This window comes from Myripristis murdjan, chromosome 21 (assembly GCF_902150065.1).
Source record: "Myripristis murdjan chromosome 21, fMyrMur1.1, whole genome shotgun sequence".
In the NCBI taxonomy this organism is placed as follows: domain Eukaryota; kingdom Metazoa; phylum Chordata; class Actinopteri; order Holocentriformes; family Holocentridae; genus Myripristis; species Myripristis murdjan.
The window spans coordinates 14,673,762-14,692,185 of record NC_044000.1 but is presented as its reverse complement, the minus strand read 5'-3'; the positions used below and the strand labels follow the sequence as shown (position 1 = coordinate 14,692,185).

Genomic DNA, 18,424 nt, shown 5'->3' with positions numbered 1-18,424 from the left:
AGTAACAGGTTTGTGCAGGGAAGCTGTTGACACTCCCTGCAAGCAGTGTTAGATCTTAGGGGGGGACAAAGACTTCTTATGGAGCTGCAACCAGCGTGCACTACACACGATTCACTCATCATATTACCAAGCGCATGGCCACCGAGGAATACACCCACACCATAGTTACCCAGGCTTACACGCTGTCTCTCTCACACAAAAGGCTGTATGAACAAATTCCCTGCCACCACTTCTCTCTCTCTCTCTCTCTCTCTCTCTCTCTCTCTCTCTCTCTCTCTCTCTCTCTCTCCCCTGCTAAATATTGTGATGCTGTGTACCTCTAAATCAGTATGTGCTGGCAATATTATACTATGTTAATAAGTCATCATCACTTAATTAGCAAATTAGTCTTTAATGATTAGGTCAATTTTCCCTTGCAAATTCCCATGCTCGCCAGTTTTAGATGGAGAAAGACCTGTAATGAATCAGTGCCAGGATCAATTCACTTTCCCTTCAGGAAATTCACAATCTAAAGGGAAACTGTAATTTAAATCAGTGGACACTGGGCATTCATTCTTTGTGGAGTTGACAGTTTAAAGATATCTGTATGTGCAAAGTTTTCAAATGTGTGAATTAAAAAAAATCCATTTCCAGCAAGAATTCAATCTGCTGACGAATTGCCAGCTCTGTGATTAACCCGCCTCACCTCTGAATGAGGCATGACAGCCACCCACAAGGTAATGTAACATATCATGAGTTGATATGTCAGTGGGAAACATGCTGCTTTATCACCCTCATGCCCTCATGCCATGCAGCACGGCCTGAACTTCCTGTAAATTTCTCACTCAGTGATTTTTTGAAGGTTTTTAGTTTTATTGTCTGGGCTCCCAGGGATCAGCAGGTCTACCAGTCTCATTATAGCTCACTGCCCTGGTCTACTACATGAAATTTCATATTCAGTCTGAGCCGAGCATTCCCTACTGTACAAATGGACACCTTCTAAAAACAGTGCTGAGGCCATTGGCCAACATAACCGTTTCCAAGTGAGTGATTGCATAACGGCACAGCTCTGCGCTGGAGCTTGTGTCAGTGCAATGTTAATGTGCTTCCAATTGCTGTCTGCGAAGCTCTATAATTCAATCCTCTTGAGGCGGATAGGAAAAGATTTCCTCATCAGTCACAAGGCCTTCATCATAGCCAGGTGAACACCAGCTACGATTCTGCAAGACCGGACTCTGTGCTTTTATAATGAGTGCAGGGGGACACGGGTCATCCACAATATATTCTGGCCCTCATTAGGAGGAAAAGGCTACTCACATATTTGCAGAGCAAAAACAACGCTATTAGTTTGAACTGGCCAACAGCCAGCCTGCACCGTGAGCTAGAAATTTTTAATTGCCATATTCTCAGATACACACGTTGAAGCATAAGTTTTTCACAAGTCTTGTCAAAGTGTCTGTACTGCATGTACTTTTGGAAAAAGCAATTAAAGAACTCCAAAATGCAGTGTACGTTGTGATCACATCAACCATCTACTTCCTGTGTGTTCCTGGGACTGTCTATACTGTATACTGTAGGTAACAGACATGGTAATAGCAATGGATTATTGGCATTTACCAGAGAAATATTTTTGCAGTCTTAGCTGTTCTTGAGTGTTTCAAATTCATGAGCTCTAATTTCCACATAGATTCATTTCAGCAGGATCAGTCAGTGCAGGCAATTATATAGTCAGCAATAGCATGTGGTGGAAATAGAGCTATTTATGGCATGCCCCTGGCAAGATCAGTGATAAGGGACTTTATGGAAGCCCATATTTGAACTATCATTCCAATATTGTCAAGCAATCACAATGCTACACATTTAGCTGTTTAATTTTACCAATCATATTGGCTTTGTCACTCAAACCTAAAAACAAGCAAGAGGTTAAGGGTTGAGCTCATTCTTCTCATACAGCGAGAGGCAGCTGATGTGGAACATTGTGCACTAAATTGGAAAATATGCAGATTAGTTCTTGTCTTGACATTGCTCCGAGAATGTGTAGCCCTAGAAAGGCACAAATTTTGCTCCCGTGACATAAAACGACACTTCACCACCACCGCCCTCAGAAAATGATAGAAACATGGTGTTTTTATTGGATGTTGAGTGGTTGCTCTTTTTCCACTAGAACACCATCTCCCATCCCCATCATTGACTAGTTGTGAGTATGGGCATGTAGTAGACGCCTCCTGCAACAGCCAATGTAAAATTCCCATTAGACAACGATGAGAAACACTTTGATGTTCTTGTGTAACCCATTTCATAAAAATAGCCTTGGCAAAACCTGATGGGGAGAATGGGATTGATTTATTAATCTAATCAGACCAATGTAAGAGAGGAGATGCATTTGTCCTGATCTCTGTATCGGCTTGGATGGCACTTGAGGTCACTCTCCGGGAAGATCAGCCAATCACTTCAGCCGATCTTCTCTAATTTTCCATCTTCCTCCGTAATCTCTACAATCAGGCATACGGCAGGTACACCGCCTCTGCTTTGATGTTAGGTCTGATGGATTTGTTCTTCCGTTTGCCCCCACAAATTCACTACTTCCTCATTCAAAATTCTCTGTAATCTTGTTTTGCTGGCACATTATTGATTTTTGAATTCTAAACCAACAATCCTCTGCTCATGAAAGACATGATTTTCTCCTGGCAAAGATGAGGTTTTAACATGATCTGGAGCATGCTCACTGGATACTGGAGCACTAACAGGCCTAGCTCCATGCTTGACATGTAATGTGAAACCATTTGGTGGATGGACAGAGCGGCCTCACTGAACCAGTGCTTCCAAGTGGGTCAAAAGATGGAGTATCCGAGGGACATATGAAACTGTCAGCATCTTGTGGTAATGAAAGGACATTACATCTGTTCATGAGCTGTGGAGTGACAGCAGTATCTCATTGGAAAGGAAACTCTGGGTTGAGGCAAAAGATTGTCTGATAATGAGAACAATATCTCTAACACCAACAGTTTCCCCTGTATTATATCAATAGTACTGTATAGATACAATACAAAAAAAATGCAGCACAATTTCTGCTATACTGTGTAGGTTTTCACTTCGCTAACTGAGGCGAGACCTTATTAGTTGTTGCCGAGGTCAAAAATAGCATCTGAACAGGAGTCTTTTCTGGAACAGTGCCTAGTGATTGATGATTGATTACTACACAATTACTGTTGAAAGCAGCAGGGCTCCTCCTCCTAATCACTGCTTTCGTCGCTAAAAGGGGATTATCACATAGGAGAAGCTTGTTAGAGCCACTTCCTCCCTGCAAATCAATAAAAAATTACTCAAGAGATTGCAAACATGCATCAGAGACATTTCAGTTGAATCCTTGCTCTGCACATTTAAAGACATGTATTGGATGGTACTGTCTGTGAGTGTGCGTTTGTGTTTTCTGTGTGTGTGTGTGTGTGTGTGTGTGTGTGTGTGTGTGTGTGTGTGTGTGTGTGTGTGTGTGTGCATGCACACGGCTGTGCCTCCTGTGGCAGAGGATCTGACCCCCACTGAGACTCCTAGCCTCAAACCGTGTCTAATTAAAGCTGCTTTTCAATGCAGGCGCTTTGGAACCTCAGGTCCCCTCAACAATTAAGGGCAAGATTTCTCCTCTGGTCTTGAGTAAGAAGAAAGGGCCCATCCAGAGAGTTGATTATCCCCTCTCTCCTCCACTCTCCCTTCGCCCATTATTGGATTCACTATAGATGGACTGCCATATATTGAACAGGGAGAGACAGGCAGACCTGCACACAATCAAGGACACCAGAAAAACAGTATGGAGAAACAGGGCAAACAAAAGATGTGCTGCATCGTATTTGAAATCACAGCAGAGGAGCATTAAAAGCCACTAGGCATGACGACCTAATGCTCAGAGACAGGTTGGGGAGGCAATCCCATAATCAAAAGGTTAGAAGTTGAGACTGTGCTTCTGTGTCCTTTGAAAGTGTCCTTGGGCCATACTCTGATATCCTACTTACTCACTGTAAGTTGCACTAGATAAGAGCATCAGCTAAATGCCTGAAACATAAGCTACTGTTGTTTTAGTCATGCAGCAGCAGCAGGGTGATAACCATAGGAGCTGTAAGTGTTTATAAGTTGCCTTGGTTAAAAATGGGACTGAACGATACGGTTAAAAAAAAATCTATCAAATTCATGATTCATTTTTGCTGCAGTCTGCGCCAAGCATACATTTTCTTACATCTGGAGAATACAGTTTGTAGGCCCGGGCATCCCTGTAGCACCACAATATGCCATTCATAATGATGTTTTCTCATACATTTTACCTTAATCAGAAAACTGTAGTTCCTATGATATGGATATTGCACTTGGCCACATTACGATATTTGTTAATATTTTGACAATATAATATTTGATGAAATGTTTGGCCCCGATTAAAAGCATAGCCGTGTTTTATCGTTGTAGAGGCTGATTTACCCAGAATGAGTCCACGCTCCGTGCAGTTGGAGCAATGGAGCTGAAAGAGTTAACGGGCTGGCAGTCTCCATGGTGAGAAGCTCTGATCACGTTCTACCTCTGAGAGCCACAGTAAGCCATGTCAGATAAGGCTTCCATTAGGGCTATTATTTTAAACCATCTCACCCCCCTAATGGACTCCCCAGGCCCGGTCACTGCCTGGCTATCTTATCCCCACGGGCCCATTCTGCCGTCCTGGTTCGGCTCTCTACAGGTGTGAGGCCGGCTGATTGCCTCAGTCCTACAGGGAACCTGCTGAGATGCTGCTGAAGTGCTGATGTGTCGTGCAGCTGATGTCAGCGCCATGAGAGGCCATTAATAACTCTGGAGTGGTTACCTTGGAGAGATATACAAATATTTATTAAAAGGCCACCCATCGCTCCCAAGTGAGAGAAATGAAAAAAAGTGCTGCACAGGTGGGGAGAGTTAGGCTGCCCAAAATTTTCCATCAGTGCCTCCTGTGCAATAAAAGCAGATTTTTTTTCCATATCTATTTCTATGTACTGTAAAAATGTAGGCCTTCAACACACCGGCTAGGGTTAAATTGATTCATCAGTTTACTGATATATTTGGCAGATATCTGACCTATCAGCTTTCAGCATGTTCATGTCCTCCCTCCAGTATGAAAGAAGATAATCTCTAGCTTTTTCTTGTGGTTGACAGAATTTATTTTGCATTTTCAATATTCTCTTTGTTCATTTTGTTGTTGTTGTTGTTTAGATATTTTATTGAGAGAGATTAACTCTAATAATATTTTTCTTAATTATATTTTTACATAGTGATTTCAAAATTCAAAGATACTGGATTTTGGCTATCCACATCTTAAGTTTAAAAAACAAAAAAACAAAACAGAATCAGTGTCAGTCTTACAAAACCCATATTACTTTGCCCAGAGCAGTCAACATGACAAAGCTAAATACTGTTTTCAGTAATAATTGTCTTGTCCAGTGTCATTTGGACATTTGCCAACTTTTATTCCCGTCTTGTCTTTCTGTCCCTTCAAAGTAGATATAACTTTGCCTCTTAAACCCTGAAAAGGCTAAAGTCTTGTCAAAAAGAACAAGCCTTTTTCTTCCTAAATAATGAGCCTTTTCAAAGGTGCTGCTAAGTAGGTGATGATGGCAGCGGCTTTTATATGTATAGAACCGAGGGGGAGAGTTGCATCCATTACAATGCATTTGTTTAGGCATTCGGCTGTATGTTTTATCCTTCAATGGCCACTACAAGAGCAGATGTTGCACATAAAAGCCAACACACTCTCCTCCAACCGAGAGAAAGCTGATAATGAGATATACGGGTGTCTTAAAAGCTTCAAGAGCACGGTTTAATAAACAATTGATTTATTGAAGTTTCATTAGCTGGTTGAAACTGAAATGAATACTAAGGATAGGTTCAGTCAAAGTTTTATTTTTCACCCCTTTTTTCTCTTTTTTTTTTTTGTACAAAAAAGGCAAAAGGTACAAACAGGTAACGCCACTTTACGACCAGTACATTGAAACACAAACTACATTCCTATTGTAGTACCATGCACTTTAAGATAATGAGAAACAATAAATATGTGTACACAATATGAAAGAGTTGATTGAATTTCAGTCTGAATGCCGAGCAGACAGTTGCCAAGGATTCAGTATTCAAGCAGCATCGATAGTATTTCACCATTAGTTGCTCCCTCATGTACAATTGCCTCAGGTCCTTTAGGTAGTCTGACAATTGGTTTCATGGGATAGATGATGACTTCCCAGATACACTGCAATTTGAAAAACCAAGGTAAGCACTGGATTTTATTACCATATTTCTAAATAAAACATTGCAATACCTCATGATATTTTAGACCATTCAATGTCCTTTTTTTTTTTTTTTTTAAAGGAGTGTTCAAGTTTTACAGCAGCTTAGAAAAATAACTGGTTCTGTATGTAAAACAACAATGATGATAGAAACATGTCAACAGTATTATGTACAGTGATATCTGTTATCTGATCCAGGTCATCAATGTAGCGAAAAGTGCCTGTCACAGTTTTGGGGGGCTGACTGAATACTGAGATATTGAATACTGACTTTCTGACAAATGATAATGTATAACTGAATGTTTGGTCAAGCATAAATATGGTGATGACATACAGTATTCATGACATATGACATTTACTGGATACTGATATACTGTACTGTACCATTACCCTGAAGTGAAAACAGACTTGACATTCTCATTTTTAACAACAAAATAATTCAGTCGTCTAAAAACGGACAAATACCAATCAACATTCTAAAGGCACACGCAACCATACAGCTCCAAGACATCGTTTTTGCTCAAAATATCAATGTCTCAATAGAAAGAATCGGAAATCATGTACAACCTGATCGACATGATGACAGTTTTAAATAATTAGGCCCTCAGCATTGATAGTAGCACATGGAACAAAAAGCGCCACAGTGCAGTAGAAATATTTCAGAAGAATGCGTGTCCACGTAGGGCAACCTATTACATTCATTCAAAATGAATCCTATCTGAACTTATCAGAGTGCTACGTCGTTGTTATTGTTTTTTTATTCTCAGCCACGTCTTTCAATTCCTTAACCAACCTGCGATAAACTTAACTTTAAGGCATACAAGCTATCGATTCGAGGAGCAGGTCCAGAGAACTGCAGCTTCACATTTCCAACGCTGTTTATAACTCCTCTGTAACAATGGAACATGATGTGATTGCTCATGTTGTTATTTTTAAAAGAGGGAGGATGTTGTAGCTGCGCTGTTCTTCCTGCGTTCATTTTCTATGGACGACGGTGCTGTAGTTTGGGATCTTCAGCTTAGTTTTCTTTTCTCTCTCCCTCTCTCTCTCTCCCTCCAAATGTCCTTATGAATTGTCAATAAACAAATTCGCTTTCCCATTAGTCCACTGTAACTCAGACACGGATATGGAAAGAAAGTGTGCAGCACAGTGTCATGAAAAAAAGAATCACCTCCCTTGAGGATTGTACCTAGATACTGACATACTGTATGTACACAGCAGAAGGCAGGTTATTGACAGTGCAGACCTATGGAGAGATGTACAGTGTAATACTCTGTGGTATAAATGCTATTCTGTTTTTAAGTCCTGGAGTGAAGCAGCAGTCTGAGCAGCACAGCAGATGCCTGGCTAGCAGCTGGCTTACACAGTGCTTTGATATCAGCGTTCTCCACACACACAGAACCCGGTTCTCGCAAATCATCCCCTCTGTCTGGACACAATGAGGAAGTCACCGAAGCCACGGCTTGTTATGTGGGCTGAATGGCAGGCGCAGCCTCCATCAAACCTGTGGTGAGCCGTAAGAGGAGACGTCCCCGGACCCTCCATAAAGCACCAGAGGCCACTGCTGCCTGGATCCCTGTATGCGCTGGCCGGGCAATTACAGGAGGAGGCATAGGATGTGCGTGATAAGAGCCACCTGGTGAAGGTGTAGGGAGCCGGCACTGGTGGAGATGAGGACAGGGTGGCGGGAGAGTGGTGAGGCGAGGACTCAGACGTTCAGGGTCATGTTGCGGAGGAGCCACTGCTGCGAGCGGCTGCCCGTGCAGTCTCTCAGGGTGGGGACCATCTTGTCCTCCTCAGAGGGCATGTCCAAACACTGGTTGCTGTTCACGTGCAGCAGGGTCAGACGCTGCAGAGACAACAGGACAGCCACGGAGGCAGTTACACAGGGATAAACAGGCACATGTGACAGGAATATACATTTCCTCAAATATAGGTTAAAAGGAAAATTCCACCCTTTGATACTCTTACACCATCAAATATTTGTGATGCTGCATGTATTCAAGGAGTTATTTTTATCTGTGTTGTGAAGTGTTTGCTTTTTTTAGTTGCCCTCTCTTTCCTTTGACCTTCCTCATGTACTTCTACTTCAGTTATTTATTTTCTACATTTCCAAGAATGCCTTTTGACATCCTCTAGAGAACCTGCCTGAGCTTGTTGCATTCGGTGCATGTATGTTACGAAGGCAATAGCAACAGAAACAGCAAGAGAGCAGGTTCCAGTCAAGAAAAATACGCATTTTCCACTAAACAGTGTCAAAGTTCCTGGGTCTTATTCTTGGAAAGGGCTCAGGGGCTCTTGTGTGCTTGCCGTTCCGTCTCAGCAAATGTAAGGCAAATACGAGGGAGGTGTCTAGCCATTCTGTATGCAACTGACAACATCAACACAGCAAACATGCACGACGTCGAAGCCATCGTGATGTTCATGATTATTTACCACTGTGCCGCTGAGGTTTTGCGTTTGATTTTGGAGAGGAGGTGCTCGGGATTCAAAGAGCTGAAAAGAGGAAACTGCTTTTACATATCGTAACACAAATCAACTGTGACAAGGAACGCAGTTGCAAACGGGATGATTTTTTTCTCTCAATTACTAGCCAAATTATTGCTTGATGAAATTATGTTTTAATCAGTTGTGTTGGCAGTTGCTTGCTCCTGTTGTTTAAAGATGTTAGGGATGATACTTTTGCAGGGACACCTTTTTGCTAGTGTCGTACATTTAACCAGCTGAGGAGGGTCAGCACTAAAACGGCACCCGACAGCCATCAAGAACTCGCACAGCACTATTTTGGTTGCAGTGACCACTTTGGGTCCAGAAACTCAACCCATGGGACAAAAAGAGGGATGTACAGAACCAGTATGCATTCACATACACAAACTTCGCATAGAGGGTAAAAGTGAGTTGCACGGCTTACTGAAAATGTAACATGCCCTGTGGCTGTGTTGCATCATGGACTATTTAGGCTACTGTCAGAGGAGACCTTGGTTGTCTCTGCCTCTTTTATGCTGGATTCATCACTGTATAACCCTCGAACACTGGTGCAAAATGTCTAAAAAGAAGTACTCTAGAAATAAGTCCTTGCTCTTTGATTCTGAGAGGCTGACATCAAAACCTGTTATTTATAATTTAGACTGTTGAAACGTTTTCAATGGGAAAAAGAAAAATACACCAGCAAACAACAAAATGAACCCAGAAATTCAAAGTGCATTGTGTTTTGGGGTGGAGTTTCCCTTAATCTTCATTGTGATTAGTGCTGTTTTCTATTAGTGCCACTACACTGTCAGTAATGAGATGCTGATTTTGTGGCCACAGTGACAATTCCTGGAATGATTTTAGAGGGATTAGTATATTTTATGCTCTACAACTCAACACACTGAAATAAAGCTCATTTGGATTGCACGGCTATCAGTTCCCAATCAGTGGTCAATGAAAATCCACAATGAAGCAGTTCCAGGTTTTGTCTCCGGATGACATCTTCATTCAGATCTGTTGTGGATGATGTTGTTGTTGATGTTCAAAAATAAGAGCCAAACTGTCACTGATTATGGGAATAAATTAATTATTTTGGAGTGGATTTTAGTTTTAAATGATCCTTACCATTTAATGAGTTTACTCTATAAGCCTTGCAGTATAAGCAGCACATGATGCACGTGCATAAGTGACTTCAAATCTGTCTCCTGACAATTTCCACATGCTAACTCCACATCCTAATCTTCTCTTTGCTCCTATAGCTCGATCACATAAATGCCATGATATAGTGTACCCCCTTTTAAAACGTCTAGACTGAAAAAATGCAGCACTGAGTTGCGCTGAAGCACCATGCGAACATGGAGAAATCAATGGCTGGCTGCCATCACAGCCAAAGCTCCATAGATAACACTCCCCACTAACGGCAGGAGGAGAGGGTCTCAGTGGCCTTGATTAACCATTTATGTCCATTTCCTCAGAGGTAACACAGTTCTGCAATTTTGTATCTGAGTGGCTTAAGTTGCTTTTCTGATCATTACGATAACATGTAGAGGAGTGGAGTCCACTCAAAGATGGAGCCTCTACTGGGAAAAAAAAACAACTTACAGACAAATTGGAACATGTATGTTCCATTGAAGTTGCCAATAAACAACCGTACAGTGCTGTAATATTGGTATGTGCAAAAGCGTCTGGAAGAAAACCTGGTGTAGTCTTGGAATTTAAAGGGATGGTAAACTAAAATGTGCAGTTTTTTTGGATGAAATTACTGTGATCATTAGGTGTAGAAATCATCATGAAACTGTGAGAATCTTGTGTCCTTTCTCTACAGAGAGGAGTCTGCCAGTTCTCTTCTCCTGACTCAAACGCAGGGTTTTGCTGAGGAGGAATAGAGCTGGCACGAAGGGCTCCAGAAGTAAAATTCCCATTGATAATTGCCATGGAGAATATGATAATTGGCCATAAAATATTAACTGTTCAAGATGCACTTAACATCAGCTATGCCGTTGTTCTACGGCATCTGCCCCTCCAGAGGCCATTTAGTCTAAATTCAGCTTTGTTTTTATGAGATCAACTTTAATGCACAGGTACTACATTACCCACAATTCTTTAAACAAATTCTACCAATCAGAGAGCTGTTACCATGGTGCTGGAAACAGCAGTGAGTGTGTGAGACAGTCAAAACTAATATATTTTTTTGTTTGTCATGGCTAGTATGATTTCAACTCAGGTATTTTCTGTTTTTTAGGTATGAGGAGACGAGTATCAGTCTAAAACTACAATGTGTACACAGTCTTATACCTAGCCTAAAATATACCTAAAAAATACCATTATACCTAAAATAATGCCGTGGTGATTTTATGAGTGAGGGTAATCCACTTTTATTATTATTTTCATTATAGCATGCACTTGCTCCAATGAGCTGCAGCCTATTAACAGTAACTGTTGGCTGAGGATTACATCATATCATATCATAATATTTTGATATGGCATGAATACTGTCTTTTCCTAGTTTTAAAGGCTGCATTACAGTATTACAGTAAAGAGATGCAATTTTCTGAACTTGTTAGACAATTCTAGCTGTTGTATTATTTGTCTCTGCCTGTTTCAGACCTCATATCCACATTACTAATGAGTGATAGTCAATATTTAAATATTTCATGAATGACTACTAGTCATCTATATAATGCTGCCCAAAAAATTGATATTGAGGTTAAAAAATATCATGATATTTGGTTTGTCCATATTGCCCAGACAAGTGACAATACTGACAATACCGCTTTTTAAAAAAAAAAAAAAATTGTGTTTAGCATTCCATTAAAGTGTGTATCCATGTTAACACACCACAAAATGAAACATCTATTCTGGTTCTAAATTTTCAAACTTGATATTGATGGATTGTTGTCAGTTTCTCAATTTCAGATTCAACAGCATACATGAAAGGAATTAAATTATACTAACCAAAGACTGCTGGAATATAATGATACGCGTTTACCTACAATAGAAGCCTGAACCTGCAGGTAACATTGCAAAGCATGAAAACATGTGTGTGGGCAGTATTTCCTATATTTCCTGAGGCTGGGTGGTAATCCTTCATTAAAATATGATTGTGCCTTGACTGTTGACAGAGGATATTCAAACTAATGAGCACACAGTGAGGCTGAGGCCATGTTTGAGCTTAAGCTTCACTCAAAGCTATAAAACACAAGGGCCTGATGTTCTGCCTGGATACAAAGAGCTGCGTGCGTGTGCGTGCGCTCGTTCACACACACACACACACACACTCACACCTGTTTACCGAGGTGCACGTTGCAGACAGCCCTACAGGGCACATTTGTTCAAACAGAGCAACACCAAAGAGAGCAGGTGGCATATAGCCTTAAACACCTGCTGTAAAGGCTGAAAAAAAGAGAACAATAAGGCAGCCCTACAATACAGACTTTTGACTGCTCTTGTTTTATTACACAAAACAATTCCTTTTTACAGAACCCTCGAGGGCCTCACACTTGTCTCCATGCATTTTTGGGATAATGGTGAATCTAAACTATTTTCTCAACTAGAAGTTTAAAGGATAACCAGGTGGTTTTAAAGACATACGAGTGGCACGCTCGAGCGCTACTGGCCATTATAGTAACTGGGACGACTGAGGTAGGCTATTTCTTAATGGCATATTCAAACTCAAACCTGGAGGTAGGTCTAATCTATAAATCATATGAACATGGCTGAGGCAGTGACGATACTATTTTTGCTTTCATTCAAATATCCCAGCCTACTCTAGTGGCAGAAATGGCAGAACACAAATATAACAGTGGGAGGAGGAAAAGCCTCTCCATATTTAATGAAAATATTAGAAATGTGGAGGCCTTGTCCTTTGCTCATAATTATTTCATGGCTCCTCTGGGGCAGTGAAAACTCCCATCTCAGCCTCCTAGCAAACCAACTAGCGTCGGAGGAGCAAGTGTGTGTGTGTGCGCACAGCTGAGACCGGCTAATTAAATGAGGACGTTTCTAACCGTCAGCCCTGGGTGGGGAACATTTATCCCCTTTGTCACCAGGCAGCACACCGGACTTGCTGACAGGCGCAGAGTTCCTGTTTAACGTGTGCTTGTGCCGACACTCAATGGGACTCTACCGGACTGAGCTGGCGTGTGACAAATATAAAAACAGCAAACTCTCTCTGTCATGAGGCAGAGTCAGACAACAGTCTCATTTGCCCTAATGATCCCCTGCCCCGGCGTACGTGTCCTCCTCTCGTGCCTGGCTGTGCCACAAGGTCCGGAGAGGTGGGACAGCAAATCAGGCCATCTAACAGCAGGTCACTTCACCATCACAACTCTGACACAGACTGGCAGCCCCGGGAGCCGCTTACCCAATTTACTCTGGCTGGCCACAAAAACCGTGGCATGCTACAGTGAAACTGCTCTTTACCTTTTTGAGAGATACAGCGGTACGGACCCTAGAGAGCAGAGCTGGCAACAGAGAATGATAGACAGAAAGCTAGACTGGAGAAGGCAGATAAATAACAGCCACATAATGAAAAGAAACGCTGAGCCAAATAACATTCCTTAAAAAAAACATGTACAGAGACAAGTAGCGATGTGAAGAGCATCGATAATTTAGATTCATTGGTTTTACAACAGGGACGTGGCATACAGTGTACACAGCTGCTTCAAGGCCATCGGAAAATGTTCAAATGCAGAACTCACTTCCCGAGAGGCCAGGGCCATGAAAGGTAGGTTCACAATAAAGGATCACTTCAAAAGAACTTGTAAACAATGGCAAGCCCATTTCAGTCTGGCCAGCGCATAAATAATCAGCTAAAAATAAACACCCTCCTCCATTTCAGGCATCATTCACCGAGCAATGGCAGTCCACTGGACAGCCTGTGAATTTTCACATCAAAATAAAATATTTATGTTGGAAAATAAATGTCAAATGAGATCTAATTTAGCATGAAGGCTGGCTAAAGGTCTTTCAGATAGCAGCTTGTACACAGCACCATCTTCAATGACATCTGTCATTGCTTTATGTGTCTGTATCCCTGTCTTTATGCATTCTCTCTGAAAGGTCACCGGTAATAGCTACTAAATACCTTCTAAAAGTATTTGCATGCACATTCTGACTAATATGCGAAAGTTCAACATCATAACAACAAGATCTGCATGTATTTGTCCACTGAGATAAAACATGAAAATAAAAAATGCAGTTAAAACTGAAGCAACAATCAGCTACAAAGTTACCATCTACAGCAACAACCAGGAAAACTAATCTAAGTCTAGTAATCTAGCTACGCCGATGACAAGCTACACCACTACAGCAAAACTGGGCCTCAGACTACAGCCTTGTTGTACTGACCTGCTCCATCCCAGTCCCTACACCCCCAGCCAAGAGTGAGGCCTAGAGAAAATAATCAGTGGGACTGAAATAGAGGCGTTTAAAGACCTCCAGGCGCGAGTAGTTGCGGAGCATCCAGGTCTGCATAGGACTGTCGTTACAATACTCCACGGTGGGGCCGTAGGTACCGTCCTCCAGACGGCTGATGGTCAGACATGACTGGGTGATGATGTGGAGGAAGGTGTGCTTCTGCAGGCAGGTCAGGGATGAAATGGAGAGATGGCAGTGAAGATGAGAGGCTCCAATGTGTGACAGGACATGAATAAAACATAATTCTGATATAATAGTACTAACTGATTATTCTTGATTTCATCCATCTTTGCTTCAAAGAAACTGCTTTCCAGTTTAGCAAGTGGTGACAAATTTTTAATTGGTGTATTGTGCTAATATGGCTGAGGTGGTGGTTCTGTCCAAACTATCCAAAAGTATTAAATGTAATTGGGTGTGGACTGAAATACTGTACACACTTATATGGTATTGACTAAATAAACCTTGGCAATTTTGTTGTGTCACGATGAAATATTACAGACAGTAAGATTTTTGATAAAATCAAGAATTGAGAGTTATTTTTTGGCAGCTGGTGTTTGCTAAGACAACTTGACAAGTATCTATTAATTGGATGACAACTATGGCTGAGTATTGGCAAGAACCTGGTGATACGATACATATCATGATACAGGGGTTACAATTCAATATATTGCAATATATTGCATTATATATTTTGATATTTTTTTGCCATTGGTGGTAACGTTACCCGTCAGCTAGACTTGCCAATACTAGCCGTGCGCGAAATGTGTTTACTTCCTCCTGTCTCAGTTTACATTGGAGTGGAAGAGTCAAATGGCTGAAGACAGATTGCAACGCTGCTATCTAGTGGTCGGGGGTTTAAATACAACAAAAGATGTGTCTGCTATAAATCTTTGCATGTAAATTATAAATTAAAAACTGACAGTGTTTTTGAGAATCGATACAGTATCACAAAACGTAATATAGCTATACTCAAGTGAATCAAGTATCGTTGCAGGAAGATGAGAGTGGGAAAGCGAGATTCTGTTATGCTTATGGCTTCAGAGCCCGAGGCACTCAATTATGAAATGTATGGAGACTGCCTTTTATTGAACTGTGTCTTTTAAATCTTGATTTTATGTCTTATTTAACTCTAGTTGTTGATTTTCATGACTCTACTTTGTGTCTTTTGAGTCTTGTTATCATCTTAAATTTCATGTAAAGCACTTTGACTGGCCTTGTGTTTGAGAGGTGCTATACAAATAAACTTGCCTTGCCTGTCGATATTTTTTTACACTCCTAACGACTACAATAACCACAGTATCAGTTTCTGCTGCACCAACTCACAACTTTATGTCTATTCAACAAAGTAAATTTGATTACTTGGTTTACTTTTTTAATCTTATATTGTTAATTAGCTGCAAGAGGCTGAAGCTGGGGAGATGATTTGACTGTCACTATATATTTAACTGGTATATTAGTATGCAATTTTTGCTGGACAAATTACAAAGAATAGAGCTCATATCTGGTTGAGACCACAGCTGAGTAGGTGGAAACACAGAAGGCTGCCTGTGACCATTTATTTTCACATGAAATGTTAAAAATGTTTATGTGGAAAACACGTGACTTTCTGGCACCGACTTTTTTCCACATGAAAGTTGTAATTCATGTGTGAAAAACCAATGACATGGAAATGTGAATTTGTGAGACCTATTTTTTCCACAGGTGACAGTTTTAATTCATGTGTGAAATGTATGACAAGTGGAACTGTGGAAAACATGTGACTTTATGACATTTTATTTCCACATGTGAAAACGTTGATTCTCATGTCAATAGAGTCGATGACATGTGGAAATATGGAATTCACATGTGACTTTATGACACACATTTCATGTACACAAATAAAAATGTTACATAATGTGTATAAATACATAATGTGAATAAAGCCAGTCACAAGGAAATGTGACATTCACATGTGATTTTATGACATTTGAAATTTCAGTTTACATTTGAACAAAGCCAATCAAATGTGATATGTGAGATTTCACATGTGAGCTATTTGTAAGGGACAGCCGTGAATCAGAACAGGAAGAATATGAAAAAGTTGGGTGTTTCTGTGAAACGAAAACCGATGACTGGATGAAATGTTAATGGTATTGTAGCAACCCCAGCTTCAGCGATATCAGCCCTTGTCCATCACACTGATGCTAAAAATAACCTCATCCATTAATAGTACTGAGACCTCAATGCTGTTTATGGCAGAGCCAAGTCTTCTTCATTTATGAATTATTAAAATTTTCATATTAAGAATGTACCCAGAGAACAAAGTGTAATGAGTGGATTTCTCCAAGGGTTTGTTCAGCGCTTGCTGGAAAGGCCTCAAGGTTTCTCCTTGTCAGATCTACTTGTCAGCAGATAAGAAATCTCAATCATGGATGGAGGACATACCATACCATCTTTTCTAACCATTTCCCAGCGGTGGGGAGGGGGGGACGGAATTGTTAATATAAAGGACGCTTTTGAGGTGTAGAATCCAAAATGTATTGTGAATTGTGAGCGAATGGGATTTGAGGAGAATATTGCTGTTTTCCTTCGAGAGTAAATGCAGCCCCCACCCCCAGCCCCCTTGACAGCCTGCAACATCTGTTTGCAAAGTTGAATGAATATTGAAATGGCAACTCCCACGACTATAACAGTTTTCATAACTAGGAATATGAAATTGAAAATCCAATGTTTAATGTACCCTCTCTTCCATTGTCACTTATCCAATCTTTGTTTTTATTTTATCGCTGTTATATATGACTGAGCTGAGACTTGCACATTTTTATGTTGTAGACAATCTTGTGGTGTCTTGCATGAGTTGCAGGCCTAATGGTCGATAATGTACCACTCATCATAAAATTTTATTAAGGTCATAACTCCACTGAAGATTCTACAAAATTTCTCTGGCCAAAAGGCTCCATTTAACATCAAGACTCAAATAATGGTTATTGACACTTCACAGTCCACACAGTGCTTCACGAATTACAATCTATACCACGACTTCACAACCTATATATATATATATTACTATTACACAACCACAAGACTCATACTAAGGGGCGATATACAGAGGAAATTACTTGGACAGCTTACCTCAAAATCATATTCCCACTTGCCAACATACTATATGAGAGGAGAAAATTCAACACAAAACATATGGCAGATTTGTGGATACAGCTGCTGGGTGCACAATGCAGCTCAAGAGCTCAAACCTAAGTACTGATACACAGCACCATCTGGTGGCGTAAAACAGTTACACCATTTTCTTTTGCCATTACGTGAGTCGGCAATGTGCATTTCAGTGCATGCACTCTTCTTCCAAGTACACAAACTTCCAGTCGACCAAAATTTCAACATGGTCACGTTTCAACACATCATCCATCAGTAGGCAGGTGTAGAGTGCAACGGCAAGCTTGTTGATAAATGTCTGGCTGGGAAATCTTACCTCGGCGTCATACTCAAACATCTGATTGCCCTTCATGTGGTGACACTTGAGCATGACGACAGGCCCGTTAAGGCGGGACACGTCCAGACACAGGTCGTCTGTCCTGATCTCTTTATCCGCGGTGTACGAGAAAACCTGCAACCAAGATGTTGAACTCAGTGGACTCATGGCACCAACAAAGCAAAGGTTACTCATATATTTATTCATTCCATAAATCTATACAGTCGTGTATTTGTTAAGAGTGTAACGATTCCTTCATGGCATCAATGCATTGACTATAAACTATGCCGGTTCAACTGAGTCGATCTGCGAAAAGAAATAAATAAACAAATCACTTTGACTTCGGCCTGAATCGATATGAAATTCTTTGAATTGAATCATTCTTGATTCTTTATCATTCTTTATCTTTTTCATAATACTATAAATTGGAACTTTTTTGTCAATAAAGTTTTAGTTTTATAGAATAAAAAAGTAATTCTGTTGTTTTTTTTTCACATTGTAGAGGAAAACATATAGTGTTATTATTGCATGTATTTATTAAATGGACATAAAACTTTGGCTACATGTAATGAATCAAATCACTGACTCAAACTACAACAGTTCCACAAAAGAAAAATCATTCTTAAGTGAAATCTTCAAAGACTAAATCCTGAATCAAGTCAGTGTTGAGCCAAAGAGTCATGCCCCTCGAATTTATATACTTATATCTTGATTTAGATTTATTTGTTATGTATGTGGCGACCAACCGTAGTGTGCTCTATTAAGTGATTGGCAGTGCCTTTTGAAAGCATTTACCCAGCCTTGGCTA

General features: G+C 40.6%; 1 protein-coding gene across 3 annotated transcripts in view; it reads right to left on the bottom strand.

Annotated features, from left to right (window-relative positions):
• Window positions 1–6,294: 6,294 nt before the first annotated feature.
• The window catches only part of galnt13 (polypeptide N-acetylgalactosaminyltransferase 13), a 36,526-nt gene continuing 24,396 nt past the window's right edge, over window positions 6,295–18,424 (bottom strand). The window contains exons 11-14 of one of the 3 annotated variants that reach the window (XM_030080930.1): window positions 17,617–17,751; window positions 17,265–17,294; window positions 14,085–14,312; window positions 8,012–8,115 (exon numbers count right to left, since the gene is read on the bottom strand). In XM_030080930.1, the coding sequence (XP_029936790.1) occupies window positions 14,127–14,312; window positions 17,265–17,294; window positions 17,617–17,751 (351 nt within the window). In that variant the 3' untranslated portion in view covers window positions 8,012–8,115; window positions 14,085–14,126. Of the gene's footprint in view, window positions 8,116–14,084; window positions 14,313–17,264; window positions 17,295–17,616; window positions 17,752–18,424 lie in introns of all 3 variants that reach the window. The other 2 variants (XM_030080932.1, XM_030080933.1) reach the window with 2 other exon arrangements.